This window comes from Phoca vitulina, unplaced genomic scaffold (genome assembly GCF_004348235.1).
Source record: "Phoca vitulina isolate PV1807 unplaced genomic scaffold, GSC_HSeal_1.0 scaffold53, whole genome shotgun sequence".
NCBI classification, from domain to species: domain Eukaryota; kingdom Metazoa; phylum Chordata; class Mammalia; order Carnivora; family Phocidae; genus Phoca; species Phoca vitulina.
Genome location: NW_022589756.1, coordinates 12,379,416 through 12,395,369, shown reverse-complemented (window position 1 = coordinate 12,395,369; position 15,954 = coordinate 12,379,416). Strand labels below are relative to the sequence as shown.

The 15,954-nt window shown below is 34.2% G+C and overlaps 1 protein-coding gene across 2 annotated transcripts in view; it reads right to left on the bottom strand.

Moving 5' to 3' along the window:
• GLRA3 (glycine receptor alpha 3) overlaps positions 1-15,954 on the bottom strand; it is a 197,468-nt gene that overhangs the window by 131,627 nt on the left and 49,887 nt on the right. For both annotated transcript variants that reach the window (XM_032389063.1, XM_032389064.1), the window contains exon 3: positions 8,626-8,693. In XM_032389063.1, the coding sequence (XP_032244954.1) occupies positions 8,626-8,693 (68 nt within the window). The remainder of the gene's footprint in view (positions 1-8,625; positions 8,694-15,954) is intronic.

Sequence of the window (15,954 nt, the reverse complement as noted above, 5' to 3'; positions counted from 1 at the left end):
AAAAAAAAAAAAAAAAAAAAAAAAAGAAAAAAAGGAGCTAAAACAAAATTATTAATGAAAGGAATGAAAATGGTGGCATTAAAAAGATCCCCTCAGATGAAATGATATGGAACTATATATGTTTATGTCAGTAATTTGAAATTTTTAAAGAAATGGATATATTTCTTAAAAAACAAAACTTTTGCAAAGTGTACACAGTAGAAAAAGTGAATAGTCCTCTATCTGTTCAAGAATGGGATCTATAATTTTAATCTTTCCCCAAGTAGGATGACCAGCACAGATGGCATTACTAGTAAATTTTACCAAATAATTCCGGAAGAAATGATGACAGTTTTACACAAACTATTTTACAGAGTAGGGGAAGAATGAATACTTCCCACTAGTGTAATCACTGATACCACACAGTGCTCTTGACAATGCAAGAAAATTATAGTTCAATATCCAAAATGAATATAGCAGCAAAAATCCTAAACCAAATATCAGAAAGTTAAATCCAGCAATGCATAAAAAGATGAATCAATTATGATCAAATGGGGTTTATCCCAGACCTGCAAAGATGACTTTCTAATTGAAAATCAATATATATTTGATTGATTTGAATCTAACCCATAATACTAACAGAATGAAGGAGAAAAGTCAATCATTTCCATGAATGCTGAGATAACACTGGATAAAATTCAATGCCTGTTTGTGACTAAAAAAAAAACAAAAAAACAACTTAGTGTACAAGTAATGGAAGAAAGCTTCCTCAAGCTGATAAAGAGCACTTAGGAGAAATCTACAGTTAATACCATTCTTTTTTTTTTTTTTTTAAGATTTTATTTATTTCAGAGGGAGAACACAAGCATGAGCAGGGTGGGAAAGTAGAGAGAGAGGCAGGCTCCCCACTGAGCAGGGAGCCCAACGTGGTACTCCATCCCAGGACCCTGGGATCACCACCTGAGCTGAAGGCAGACGCTCAACCGACTGAGCCACCCAGGCGCCCCAGTTAATACCATTCTTAATTGCAAAATATTGCATGCTTTCTCACTGACATCAGAAAAAACAAACAAACAAACAAACAAAGGTGGTCATTCTCTATCCATTTTATTTATCATTGTACAGGACTTGTGAACCAGTGCAATAAGATAGGAGGGAAAGGGAGGGAAAGAGGAGAAGAAGGAGAGAGGGAGGAAAAGCGATTTAAAGCATAAATATTGGAAAGGAAGATGTACAAATGTACAGACAGTTTGTTGAACATATTCATAGAAAATACAAAGAAATTGGTAAACTACTACTAGAACTACCTAGGTTATCAAGTTCTTAGGATGTATGTCAATATTCCAAGATATAATTGTCTATCTATTCATAGAAACAATTGGAAAATAAAATTTAAATTATAACATTTGCACACACATACATACACACATTTCTAAGCTCTGTCTGCTGGGAAGGCCTAGAAGCAACGACACTTGTGTAGTAATGACCATACCTAGTAACCAGATCTGGGTTTCTCATACTGTTCTTCAATAAAAGGAACCAGGGATCCTTGGAGAATTTGCCGATTCTAGGGCTGGAGCAGGGAATATACAAGATGAGTCCAGAACATCTTGTGGTGGCAGGATGCAAGAAAGTACACCAAAAACAAAATGATGGGGATACGTGAAAAGAACACAGGAGTCAACTATACCAAACTCAAGCAAACATCATATTTATTTTGGAAATACTAGATATATCCCCTTTAAAGCCAGGGAACAATGTAAATTTCACTCAATACTGTTTTTGCTAAAACAGCAAGACAAGTAAAAGATGGAAAGCATATAAGGACCAAGAGGAACAAATTAACATATTATTGCTAGATAAAATGATTGCATGAAGGAACTGGAAAGTCTTAGGGCTAAAATGAAAGCATATTAAAACAATGTAAAAAACAATCGTATTCCTATATACCAGCAATAAAGAATTAGAAAATATAACTAAAATGTTGCAATTTTTAAAGATATATTTTAAAAATAAAGGGGAAATTATTAACATTAAAAGATACTCAAGAAATTTATGAGAAATTATATGACTTTGTTAAGTAAAAGGAGAGATACATTATATTCATGGTTGGGAAGACTCAATATTTTAAGGTGACAATTCTTTCAACACTCCTTCATATAGTCAATTCACGTTTATTTTGTGGAACTTGACAAGATAATTCTAAAATTTATATGAAAAAGCAAACTTCCAAGAGTCAAGAATACTTTGAAAAAGAATCAAATGTGTGTTTGGAAAGTTGTCCTACTAAATATCAAGTCCAATTTAAAGCTATATTGAAGAAGACTATAATATTGGTGCAGGTATAGAAAAATTGACCATTGGCACAAAATTAAGAATTCTGAAATTAAGAATTCAATATATATGAATATATATGACAGAGGTACAATTGTAAATTAGTAGAAGTAATTATCCAATTGTGAAATAAAAAAAATAAATGTCTACTGCACATCATATATACATATACAACTACACAAAATTCCAGGTGGACTAAAACCTAAATAGGAAAAGCAAAATGCTTTTAGGAGAAAATATAAGAAAATGTCTTTATGAACTTGGATGAGAGAAGGATTTCTTCAGACAAAGCACAAACCAGTGAGTAAAACAAGGTTAGATTTTGTAAATTAAAATGAAAATAATGTATACATCAAAAGACATCATGAACACACTGAAAAAAAAAGCAATATTGGTATTTAAAATGCGTGTAACAAAGCATTCATCTTCAGAATAATATATGTGTGTGTGTACTGTATGTTGGTGTGTACATTGTAAAAATAAACAAGCATAAATGTAGAAAAGATATAAAAAGGCATTTTGCACAAAGGACACCAGAATGGTGAAAAAAAAAAAATCAAGAAAAACGCATAACCACCCTATTAATCAAGGAAGTATGTAATAACAGCAATTATATCCGAAGTGAGTAAATATTAGTTGTGGGAGATGTAAAACAATAGAAAATCTCATAAAATTAATAGTAGGTGTTTAAGACAAAATGGCCACTTTGGAGTGCAATTTAGTAATATTTAAGTCAAATAATTTCATTTCTGAGAATATAACCTTGGGCCAAATAATTCCACTCCTGGGTATATATCCTACAGAATATTTTGCATATGCATATTAGAAGAAAATATGCAACAATTTTCAATCCAGAGTTTTTGTAGTAGTAAAAACATTAAAAACAATCAAAATGTTCAGCAAATGTAGAACAGACAAATACAATATAAATATAATATGGAATACTTTCCTGAAATGAAAACGAAATGAAAGAGTTGAAGGCTTATGTCAAAAAACATGAATTTGAACCAAAAAATCAAATTATATGTGGATACTACAGTATGGCTATTTTGTTCATGTTTTCATGACTGTAGAATGGAACTTTATCTCTTGATATCAAATTCAGGAACAAAGCTTCTTTTGGAAAGGTAGTGAGGCAGTGTTTGGGGCAAGAGTATATGGTCAGCTTCAATTTATTTTTAATGTTTAATTTCTTAAGATGATAGACACATGAGTGTTACATTACGTATGCGTAGGTACTTTTGCATAGGTAATAACTCTAATTGATTAAAACAACTTTATTTGATAAAAATATACTTAGAAAAAAAGAATGGGTAGGATTTTCCATTAAGAATCTGTAAATGGACACTATAAATTTTGTATGCCATACTGGCTTAGATTTCTTTGGAGATTATAATGATCCAACAATTCAAAGTAGCATCTACTTATGTATGATTATTGTTGCAACTAATACGTGAACGCATCACTTATGTGAAAAGTTGAGAAAATGTACAGTTTGACAATTCTGTGAGATCACAGCAGACCTTCAGATACTCTTATCCAACCCCACCACACATCTGTCTACAGACACTTGAAAAACTATTATATCAAAACATCAAATCTTTTTTTTTATTTTGTAAATATAATTTATTCTATCGGCATTCGTGAAAAGTAATGGCTCAATGAGTAAATATTGACTTAAGGCACATAGCCGAGCAATTCTCTCTCTCTAACATATGTGTAACAAGATGGAGAGCCATCTGTTTTCTGAAGATAGGAGGGTAAGCCAATATATTCAGTTTGAGACACTGCTATCTATGCACACCCAAATTACTACATTCATAAATGAGTTTGTTTGTTTTTTAAAAAAGCCCAACTTACAAATGCTTTCATCCTGGCATTTAAGCCTTATCCACAACTCATAACAGGTTTGCAGGAGCCACATTAATGTGGAGATCTTAAGCTTCCCCTCAGAGAAGCAATAAAAACAATCATGAATGAGCTCCTTCTGTTACCACAGGTTTAGAAGGCAGGACAGATGCACCTCCCTTACCAAAGCCATGTTACAAAAGGGGAACAAGAATGACTGTAATGGTGGTAAACCAGTTTCATCTTGCATTTATTTTTTTTTTAAGAACTGTGGTTTCCAATAGTTGAAAAATCATTGTCTGCTTAAGAAGAATGTGAACTTGGAATAATGAAGGCTGAACATGTCCTTATAGAATCTCGTTACATATGACACATGACTCAGATGTAAGAGAAACAAGGAAGTTTAAAATTTCCAGAATATTTATAAGAAACAGTTGATGATTACATGTCAAGAATAATAAAATTGTGCTCAAATGAGTATGGTTGGAACTACATTAAGTTAATTAGACAAATAAATATTGGGAAATGATGAGTTTCACAGTTAAAAATAATTTTGAATTTATGCTCTTGGAAAGATGCACATAAATTTTTTTTTAAAGATTTATTATTTATTTAAGGGGAGGTGGAGAGAGAAAGAGCATGAGCAGGGGGAGGGGCATAGGGAGAGACAGAATCCCAAGCAGATTCCCTGCTGAGCATGGAGCCAGATGATGCCTGGGGCCTGATCCCAGAACCGTGAGATCATGACTTGAGCCGAAATCAAGAGTTGGACTCAATATACTGAGCCACCCAGATGCCCCAATGCATTTAAAAATATTTAAAAAAAATAAGTTTGGTGCAAGAAGAAAATGCAAAATACATTAAAATTTTGAGTTAACTTAATTTTCAAAACAAATGGGTAAGCATGTAGAATATTTACTAGAGAAATTTTCTCAAGAATCAAATAATTACCTCAAATGGACTAAAGATGAATTTTAAAATGGGGAAAGATACAGTTGCGAGAAACTAGACCAGCAGAGGGAGCTTAATATATTTGGTCAGTACACAGACATTGAAGACAGTTAAGGTCTTTGTTAAGCGGAGATATATAGATTGGGAGAATTATTTAGATTTATTTTAGATATGAGATCTCAGGTGCGAAGATATCCATTAATGATTATAGGTAATTTGAAATTCCATCCTCACTATTTTAATATATTGTCTTAGTTGAATTAGGTCATTTGTATTATAAAAACAAAAGTAAACTGTATTAGTATAAGAAATGTAAATATTTTTAAAAATATATAAATGCTTTTATAAAAACAAATTAATTTAAACAATATTACAGCAAATAAAATAATGGGACAAAGTTTAGTTGCAGAGCTGTGATGGTAGAAACTATGAATAAAATTTATCAACTTAATCAGGGGTATGAAAATATTCTGTGAATCTTTTTTTTTAAAGATTTTTATTTATTTATTTGGGAGAGAGAGCGTGAGCGAAGAAAGAGAGCACAAGTTGGGGGGAGGAAGGCAGAGGGAGAAGCAGATTCCCCCTGAGCAGGGAGCCCCATGCAGGACTTGATCCCAGGACCCCGGGATCATGACCCAAGCAGAAGGCAGAAGCCCAACCAACTCAGCCACACAGGCGCCCCTCTATGAATCGTAGGATAGAAATATAATAATAAGTGTTAATTTTCTCCATTCCTATGTATGTGGATACCATGTTGCAGCTCTTCTACCTAATACCATTAAAAAGTTTACAAATATTGAATCTGATCATATGAATAGAAATAATATCACCTATTTGAATGTTTAGAAGACTAAAAAGAAAGATACCAAGGTGGACATAGTAAATTTTATAATACTTTATCTCTGAGATGTCTGATTAATGGTCATTGATGTTGCTTGTGATTCTGAAGAGGAAAGTGATAGATGCTAAAAATGATTTCAAAAAAATACATTATGATAGAATATGTAGGAATAGAAAGGATTTCTATGTTAGAGAAAGGAAATAAAACCGAGTAAGAGTCACTGAGAGAGTGTATTTGCAATATTCTGCAAGATTTTTTTGTAATATTATTTTATAAAGGGAGTCTAAAATTATTACAGGTAAGAAATTTAGCTGGTGTAATCATCCTCTAGATTGTGTGCTACGACCCTTTAGTGGTAGACTGATGAATTATGTTATAAAAAGCAAAGACCCTCAGGAACCTGACAATCTTTCTGGTTTTAATGAGAAGGAAATCTGGCCACGTCTTCTCTTTTTTCCAAGTCTCTTCCTCCATCCCACAAAGACAAGTAAGGCTGTAAATTTTTCCCACTATTGCTGCTGAAAGTATTTTGTGGAAACGATCTTGCAAAAGAGAAAGTATAAACATATTTTTAGGTTTTTGAGATTGTACAGGGTGTGTATAGCAGCTATTAAAATGAGAAAGTTGCCAGGGCTCGAAATACAATTTGGAAAGTCTAAATAGAAAAAAGCTAGCAAAGATTCCTTCATCTTTAAATACGATTTGGACTAAGAATGTACGGTAGAGGAACAAAATTTTCCATCCCAAAATGTGTCTCTTTGGCATATGGATTATTTTAGGTTGATTATTTTTAAGAAACAGAAAACTCAAGAAGTTTTTCTTTTTGCTAACTGCCTAAAAGAATTTAGATAGAGGACCTGTTCCAGGAAGGGAGGTAGCACCATAGATAACTATAGTTATAATATGAACTGGGCCCTGGTAAACAGGTAGGAAGCTGGCAAGGCCTATTTGATCAAAGTCCTCTCAATGTCCCATTGTTTCTGAATGGCCCAGCAAACATTTGTTGACCAAACATTTACTCTTTTTCACCTTCCTGTGAATTGCTTTCCTTGCTTTTGTAGTTCCAGACTCCTATCCCCTTCTCCCTAGTTCAGAATGACATATATACCACATTTTGTCTATCTTTGGAATCTCTTGTTTATGTGAATTCCTCAGATGTATGCTATTAAATTTGATTATCCTCTATTAACTGTCTCATGTCAATTTAGTTCTTAAACCAGCCAAAAGAATCTTGACGGGTAGAGGAAAATTTTTCTCCCCAATAGTACAAGTGCAGGATATAAATCAGGACCAAATACCCAGTGAGAATCCAGAATACGTCAAAGCCTAAAACAGGATTATAGTCATTTTAGAGTCAGAATTGCACCAGAACAACACTGTGCTTATGCAAGCAAATTATATACATTTTCTCTGTTTTTACACAAACACACACACATTCATGTTAATTTATGCACTGTAGTTAATATAATTCTATATAATGCCCAAATATGTGAGTTCAGTTCTTCTTCACTGATGCTTTTATTGTAGTTATATTATATTGTTTGATAAAACCACAGAGATGCCACTAAATGACTAAATATTGCACACATGAGGAAAAGAGAACTAAAAAAAAGATACCTGAGTAAAGTCTCTTCCTGTTGAGATAGATCTTTTACACACACACACACACACACACACCCCTACAACCACCCATAATAATTTACATATTAGATTATTTTTCCTTAGAGAATTTGCTATCAAGTCATTCTGAGATATGTACAATGAGCATGGCTCACTACTTAATAATGGTTTTGGAAGCTAATAAATCTTTCAGTATTTCACATCCTATTTTGCTAAAATCAACTTTGAAAATTAATGCAAATTATAGTTGCTAAATTTAGGACTAGAGTATAATTCTAGGTAATTTAAGAACAACCATACATAGTTTCAATTAAAAAAAGTTGCCTGCCAGACAATTTTACAGATATTGAGTGGTTCATGAGTCTATCTCTGCATTTTATTTCAGCTAAAATGCTCAATAAAAGCTGTAGTGCAAAGCAGAGATACAACATGATCTTTAGAGAAAGTTATAAAATTAAAATCAAATCAGAATAAACTTGGTCTGTAATGATGACTTTTTGGCTTTAATAACTTCATTATATAAAATGTTCTCGATTACGTACTAATGAAGTCTCTGTTCAATGAGTTTCAGTAAAATAAGGCATATACCACAATTCACAAAATATTTATGATATCTGAGCAAATACTACATTCATTTGGAAAAGTAACCAAATAAAATACTTAAAATAATATTATAAACACACTATAAGTATACAGAATAATTGAACATGAAACTATTTGCTCCTATGTTTATGTCTGGTTATTAAAGAGCATTAAAAAGAAATAAATTATATGGCAAAATTTTAGTTTTAATTTGAGATTTAATATTTAATTACCAAAATGGGAAAAATCAATCTTGTTTTCAGTTACATTTATTCTCTAATATACCATCTCCAAATGAAATGCTATTACCTGCAGTTGATTGCAATTTAATTATACTATTAATTTTATTTTTTAAAATCTCATTATATTAATTTTGGCTTTAAATTACATAACACTACCAGAAAAATTTGTCATTAATGTAATCACAAATTACTCCAGTGTGAAACTTGTTACAAAGTAAACATGCCTACCATGGTTGTCTCAGCGATAGAGCCAAAGCTGTTTATGAATATGTTGCATGTGACATTTACAGGAGGGCCTGAAAGAGAGATTAAAACATAAAGTCTATTTAGAATATTTTCAAATAATTCCATATTTTTCATTATCAGTTTTTTAAAAAAAGAATGTATTTTTTTTATATTTGTAGACACACAGATGCTTAAAATTGAAGGCAATCATTCTGTGAAATAATCTGCATTGAAAATCACAAATTCATAGTCTCCTTTGAACACTGATGTTGGCCATTATATAAGTCATTAATCTCATTTGGTCTCGTTTCCTTGATCTAGATATTTTTAATGACTTTGTAAATGTCCTATTTGGTTAAGTCCAACGTCTGAACCTCTTAAGGCTGTTTCAATTTTTTTTTCCTCCGTGTATGGGCCCTATATTTCTGCATGTCACATATTTTTTTGTTGTTGTTAAAAACATTAGATATATTAGATAATACAATGTGGCAACTCTGGAAACCAGACCTCCCACTTGCATCCCACAGTTGGTTGTTGCTGGTGTTTCGTATTGTTGTTGTTTGTTGTTTAATGACTTACCTGGACTGATAAAATCTGCATATCCTCATAGTGTGCAGCCACAGAGGTCTCCGCTCAGTGACTTTAGTGGTCAACTAGTGATTGGTCAGAGGTTTCCTTAATGCCCTGAACCAATAAGTCTTCCACCCTTTGCCAGAGGACTTCATGTTTGGGGGCATGCCTTTAACGTTCATGACTTTACCTTCACTTCCTTGCTTGCACAGGGTTTGAGGTCAGCCAGAGGTGAGAGGTTGGGGCCCTCCCAGGTCTTTCCATGGCCTTACACGTGTGTGTGTATCCTCTAGATCTACAAGAGGATACCAGAACTTCTCAAAGCTGCCTATGAGCATCTCATTCCTCAGATCTTCTTTTAAAATTTTTGTTCAGGCTCTTGTTTGCCCAACTGGTATCACAGCCTTAGGTAGCTGCAGTGTCAAACAGTTTCTTGAGATCATTTTCAACAAATGCACTGGGATAGGATTTTCCCAGTGAGGGTTCCCAATCAAAGCCCAATGATGACAAATCTGAGTGGGATTCCTCTAGGGAGCAGGCCAGACAAAAGTAACATAGCTGTGGAGATGGACTTTCTGAGGAGCTGGCCTTGGAGACCTGCTAGGCTGCTGGATTGTACAGCTTCTGCGGTTGAGAGGTTGTTGGTTTTCAAGGCTACTTGAAACTCAGGAGTGGAGCCATAGTTAAATGCCCTCTGTTTTTAGAGAAACCTATCAGTTTCACTTGCATACACATTTCTCAGTGTGTTGCAAGCTTTTCAGAGTCTCTGAAGGTTCATTTTGACCATTTTTCCAGTATTTTGTTACTTTTTTTTGGAGGAGTGAATTTACAGAGAACATTGCTCCACCATTCCAGAAGTCCCCTGTAAATGCCTGATTTACCATTTATCATAATACCAACAATTTTTGTTTTTATGAGATCCATTTTTTCATTCCTTCACTAATATTTAAAACTGTGTTTACAGAAATTTGAAGAAGACACAATGAGATTATCACCTAGCAGGGCAGAAGGAATAAGATCTTACAAATTGGTGAGTACTTCTTGTTACCAGGTATTGTGCAGGTTCATAGATACCATTTAATCCATATAACATTGAAAGTGGTAACATTTCATCATTTACAAAATAGGGAATTAAAGTTCGGAGAGGATTACATAAGGTGCTAATAAATAGCACATTTGGAATTGGAACCACTGGTCTGATTCTAGGAATCATTTTTTTCCCCATCATATCAAGTTGTCCCACGATCGTCACATAACATTACATCCAAAGCATTCCATTATCTAGCTACAGACTTTGTTATTAGGCTGATAAGTATATAAATCAACAACATTGAAATATTATGTGGTAGGGATTAAAATAACTCTGAGTTAAACTCTACCTAATAGATAATGCCACACACAAAAACTAATATGTAAGCCTTACCTAAGATAGCAGCCCCTTGCCCTATACCTTTATGTCCCCCTAAGTAGAGATAGTCACTTCAATTTATTTAATGGATTCTTTGGGGATTTACCTAAATTTCTCTAAATAATGAGTTTATTTTGTGACTTTTAAATGCTCCAGTTTTAGGCATATGTTCTGATGCCCACAGCAGATGAGGATTTAGCTTTCTTTCAAACATTATCAACACTCCTCTTAACATAAACCTCTTTCTCTGTCCTCCCATGACACAGATATTGTTACGTTGTCATTGTTGTTAGATTAGCATCTACTTTTTACATTATGACAAGGTGAATATTACCTCCAATTAAGTCATGCAATAAACTATGATTACTTTTCCTGTCTTGAAAAACATTTCTTGAGGTTGATAATTGCTTTATGTATTTCACATAGTTTCCTCCATATGTATCATTAACTTACTCACAAGTTCTGAAATATTTAAATTATGCTTCAATGTTAGACTCATCACATATTTTATTAGCTTTATGTTCCTTTGCATTTACTCCCAAATTAGATTTTTTGCTCTGGAGCATAGCAGTGATCTTATGATCTCCCATAATCATTATACTGGGGATTACTGCCACCTCTCTCTTCTGTGGGATCTCCTCTCATGGCCCCCATACTTTTTTCTTTCTTGGCTTATTTCTTCATTTTAGTGGAACATAACCTTTAATAATTTTTTGAGAAATGGTACATAAAGATATGAAGCTTTTGGGAATTTGCTTGTTCACAATTTTTTTTTAAACATCCTCTCACTTAATTAATATCTAAATTTGGCGCAAAATTTTAGGCTGGAAATTTTTTTCCTGAATTTTAAAGACATTTCTCTATTATTTTTTATTTTCTTGTATTGCTGTTAAAAGGTACCAAGACATTCTGATTCTTGGTCCTTTGTAAAGATAAAAAGGATATTTTTCGTACCAATATTAAAAAATAAATAAATAAAAATTTAAAAAAACACAATGCCTCATTAGTTAGAATAGTTTAAAATCATTTGTGGTTTCAGTTTACATTTTCTTGATTACTGGTGCATAATTTTCATCTTTGTTTTTCTACTCGTTTCCTTACAGCCATTTGTCTTGCTTGAATAAGAGAGAAAAAAAAAAACCCAAAATTATTCAAAAATGAAGTCCATGATCCATAAGCCAATGAATGAATCCTATGCACATTGAAATCATTTTTAAAAAAATTCACACCTGACTTTAACCTAGATGATAGGATATGCAACCAAAGCACCAATATTTGTAAAAGCTCCCCAGATGATTCAGATATGCAGCAATGCTGGAAGCCACTGGCCTGAGGAATCCCAGACTGGGAAGTATCTGTGCCCATTATATCATAGGGCTAAAAATGAACTGAGATTTTCTGAGTGGTGAAGAAATAGAGAGAGAGGAGTCAGAACTTAGAGCTAGGCCTTGAAAATGCAAGGCATTTAATTTTGATTATAGAGTAGTCTATAATAAGTTTGATTAACAATGTTAATAAAACAAGTAGATGCTGTACAGTTAGAAAGAGCCCAAAGTCTACTGACCATCAAGATGCATAGGAACGTAAAATTAAACAGACATAGAAAGTATATCGGTTTAAACACGAAGGATGGATTTTTAAGAACAAGAAAACTTCATGAAAGTCCTGAATCCTGGAGGTGCTATAATTATTTGATTACTAGTAGAAAGCTTTTTAAAATATTTCTTTTTTTTTAAAGATCTTTATTTATTTACTTGTCAGAGAGAGAGACAGAGCAAGAGAGCACAAGCAGGGGGAGCTGCAGAGGGAGAGGGAGAAGCAGGCTTCCCGCTGAGCAGGGAGTCCAATGCGGGGCTCCATCCCCGGACCCTGGGATCATGACCTGAGCCGAAGGCAGACGCTTAATCGACTGAACCACCGAGGTGTCCTTTTTAAAAAAATTTCTTTTTTATTTCTAAATATTTACAAATATTTAAAATTTCTGAGACAATAAAGGTGTCTTATGTGTCACTATGTGAGAACGGAGAAAGCATCAGTCTTTTACTTAATGATTATTTTATCCCATCACAAGAGAAGTATAAGGTCACTATTAAAGGTTAGATTTCTTTTGACTTAATATAAGTCTAAGGTATTGAACTCTAAAATATGTACACAGAGTATCTGGAAATCTTGAAAAGCTAAAACCAATCATTCATATTTTCTAGGTTATTCTCTGTTTTCTAGAGAACATGAAAACTGCTCTTTTCTTTTGCTGCTCACAGTAATATGAATCTAGGGAATATCGTTCAGCTTGAGATAAATTCTCTTGTGCTCTATCGACCCACAGCCTTCGGAAGAGGGAAAACACAAGAGCACTGGTATTGGGTTAATTCATCTTCCAATAAAATGTTGATGGAAGTGCATCCATGTTGGGGGGACATGGTCCAGGGCACAAGACTGCCTGCTCCATCTGACTGTGAACTTTTTGGCTGAAATTGGGATAAATAGAATAGTGAGGGAGAGGGTAGTGATTTTTAAAAAAATTTTTTTTTCTTATTTTAATTTAGCAAGAGGCAGGGTCTTTATTTTTGACACTTTAATTTCTCTGTGGACATTGCCTAAAAAGGGAGGCATTTTTTAAATTATATTTTCTGATCCCATCCTTTAAATTTAATTATTATCCATACAATTTTAGGTAGTGGTGGTGAAAAGTAGAATGAAGGTGAAAATTCAGCATAGGCTTTAGGGCCCTGGCGTTAGTGATATCTGTTCAGATGCATTTCAGTGTCCTCTGGGCTTCATGGCACACCCTAATGATTCCAGGAAGTTTCTGAAAGCAGCAGTGTTAAGTACCGTGCCAGAAGGAGGGCTCCTCTGATGTATTTGTCTTCTCCCTAAAATGCGCACTGGCACCCCAAGTTGACCAGAGGCTTGCATAGTAAGGTCAATAAGGAAAACAACATATTTCCACAGAAGAGCAATGGTCAAAGGAGAAGTAACTAATTGAGGGTTTCACTTATAGTTGGGAACATGATGTTTTATATTCTATGAAACAGACTTCAGCCCTTGACTCTTCAACATGCCTCCAATCACATGTGGAAAGCTCCTCGTAAAGGCAGAAAGCCAACCTGGTTTCAAAGTCTAAATTTCATGTGGCAGTAAAGCAAATCACAATGGTCTGAGGTATAAGCATTATTGTTAATTCCAGTGTTTATCACTAGTGTTCTTTGCCTGATTATTAGAACAAACAAGACTGCTATACGGTTCCCATTTGACAACTTATGTGTGTATTCTCTTCTTCAACAGAAAGAAAGGTGAATGAGTTCAGACACTAAAACTTAATTCCAAATTTCAAAAATAGAGCAGACACTAACTTGAAATATGTGTGTGTGTATGTATATATATATGTGTATGTGTGTGTGTGTAGTTTTGTTTTTAAATTTTTTTTAAATATACTAAAACTATAAAGCAATTTGAAAATAAGTCATTGTTTTCAAAGGTAGTCTTGGGTTAGATCATAGAATCTCTTCGAAGTGATACAAAGCATTTGGAATTTACTTTATGAAGATGAGGGAGCTATTACAGATTTCTGATCATGGTTGTGTAGTGAACCAACACAACATGGTGAGTTGTTGAATGGATGACAAAAGCTTAGAGATAGAGAAAACAAGAATTTATTGTTATAGTCCAGATGGGAGATAGAATGGCCCTGACCAAGCCAGCGGCAGTGGAGATGGATTACAAAGAATGAAGTGGATACAGTACCATAATGTTTATAAAGCACTGTATTCTATACTCTAAGCTTCTGGTCTATGGCGGATCAGAGCAGCAATCTTAATCTTTCTACCTTAGCTATTGATACGTATATTCAAAAACTTTGTAGAGAATGAAGCTCAGAGGAGATTGTAGATATTCTATTGCCATTACAGAGAGCGCCTGTTTAGCAGTCCCTGGCCAATCTGCCAGTGCAAAAGCTGTTAAATCCATCTAATACACTGCTATGTTTAGCAACAGAGCAAATAATTGCTATAGCATCCATATGGCAAATTGTGCCTTTATATTGTTCATTACATTAACCATCGTTGGCCCCGAAAAGCAAACGACAGTACTTGCAGATGTTTTCTTTTAGATGTCCCTTAAAGAAATAGAACATGCCCTTTAAATTCAGAGATGGATAAAGGCAAAATGGCAAAGTCCATTGCAAAGCCTTGGCAATTATATTATTGCTGTTCATACTAGGGAAAAATGATTCACAAGGCAAAGCTCAAGCAAACAAACAAAGAAACAGACAAAAAACAGCCCAAGTGTTCATGAAAATGATTCCAAGAAATTTTTAACATAATGTTCTATTAAAACCTCACCCTTTTTAAAGACATAAAATGCAACTGAAAGACTAAATCTCAAAAAAATGTTATATTTACATCTATATACATGTACATATATATATGTACATGTCACATATATATGTAGTCATGTCCCAAGGAGAGATATTATTTTATTTTTTTATTTATGTTTATATTAAAGATTTTATTTATTTATCTGAGAGTGAAGGGGGGGCAGAGGGAGAAGGAGAGAGAGAATCACAGACTCCTTGCTGTGCATGGAGCCCTAGGTGGGGCTCCCTATCAGGACCCTGAGATCATGACCTGAGCCGAAATCAGGAGTCGGCTGTTTAACCGACTGAGCCACGCAGGTGCCCCCTTTTTATTTTTTAATTGACAAAAATAAACTTGATGACTTTAAATCCACATTTTAAATTATTTGTTAGATGCCTGAAGAAAGTTTGAAAATTATGACATAAAAATAGGATCTAGTTTCTTCTTTCTGTTGCCTTTCCTTCCATTTCCTTCCTGAAAATGCAGTCTTAAAGCCATTCAGTCAGGCAACACAAGATGGGTGTCCATGCCGGGTTGGCTTTGGGGAGTGTGGTAAACTAGACAGGATGAGTAGGACATCTGTGGAGAAGAGGTATATACACAGCGTACACGGGATGTTGGAGCCAGAGTGAGTGAGGAGGATGGTCCTAAAGTGGGGCAGCTGGTGTGGAGTATTAGAGCAAGAGAAGGGTGAGGAGAGTGTCCACCTGGGGGCATCCTGGCATCATCAGTCGGAGTCTGAACAGGAGCCTAGGGCGTTTGTGCAGGAGAAGGAATGGCAGCAGACAAGGGAGATTTATTACATATTGATCAAATATGTCATTATTTTAAGGATAAAGGGAGCCAGGTTTCTTACTGTCAGATGAGGAAGTTAAAATATGGTAACTCAGAAGCTAGAATAAACGTATGGTATCAGAGACACCAGTGTGAATCATGGTTTTCAATATAGAAGTAAAGATAGAGATGTAAATTAATATACATATGGATATATACACATGT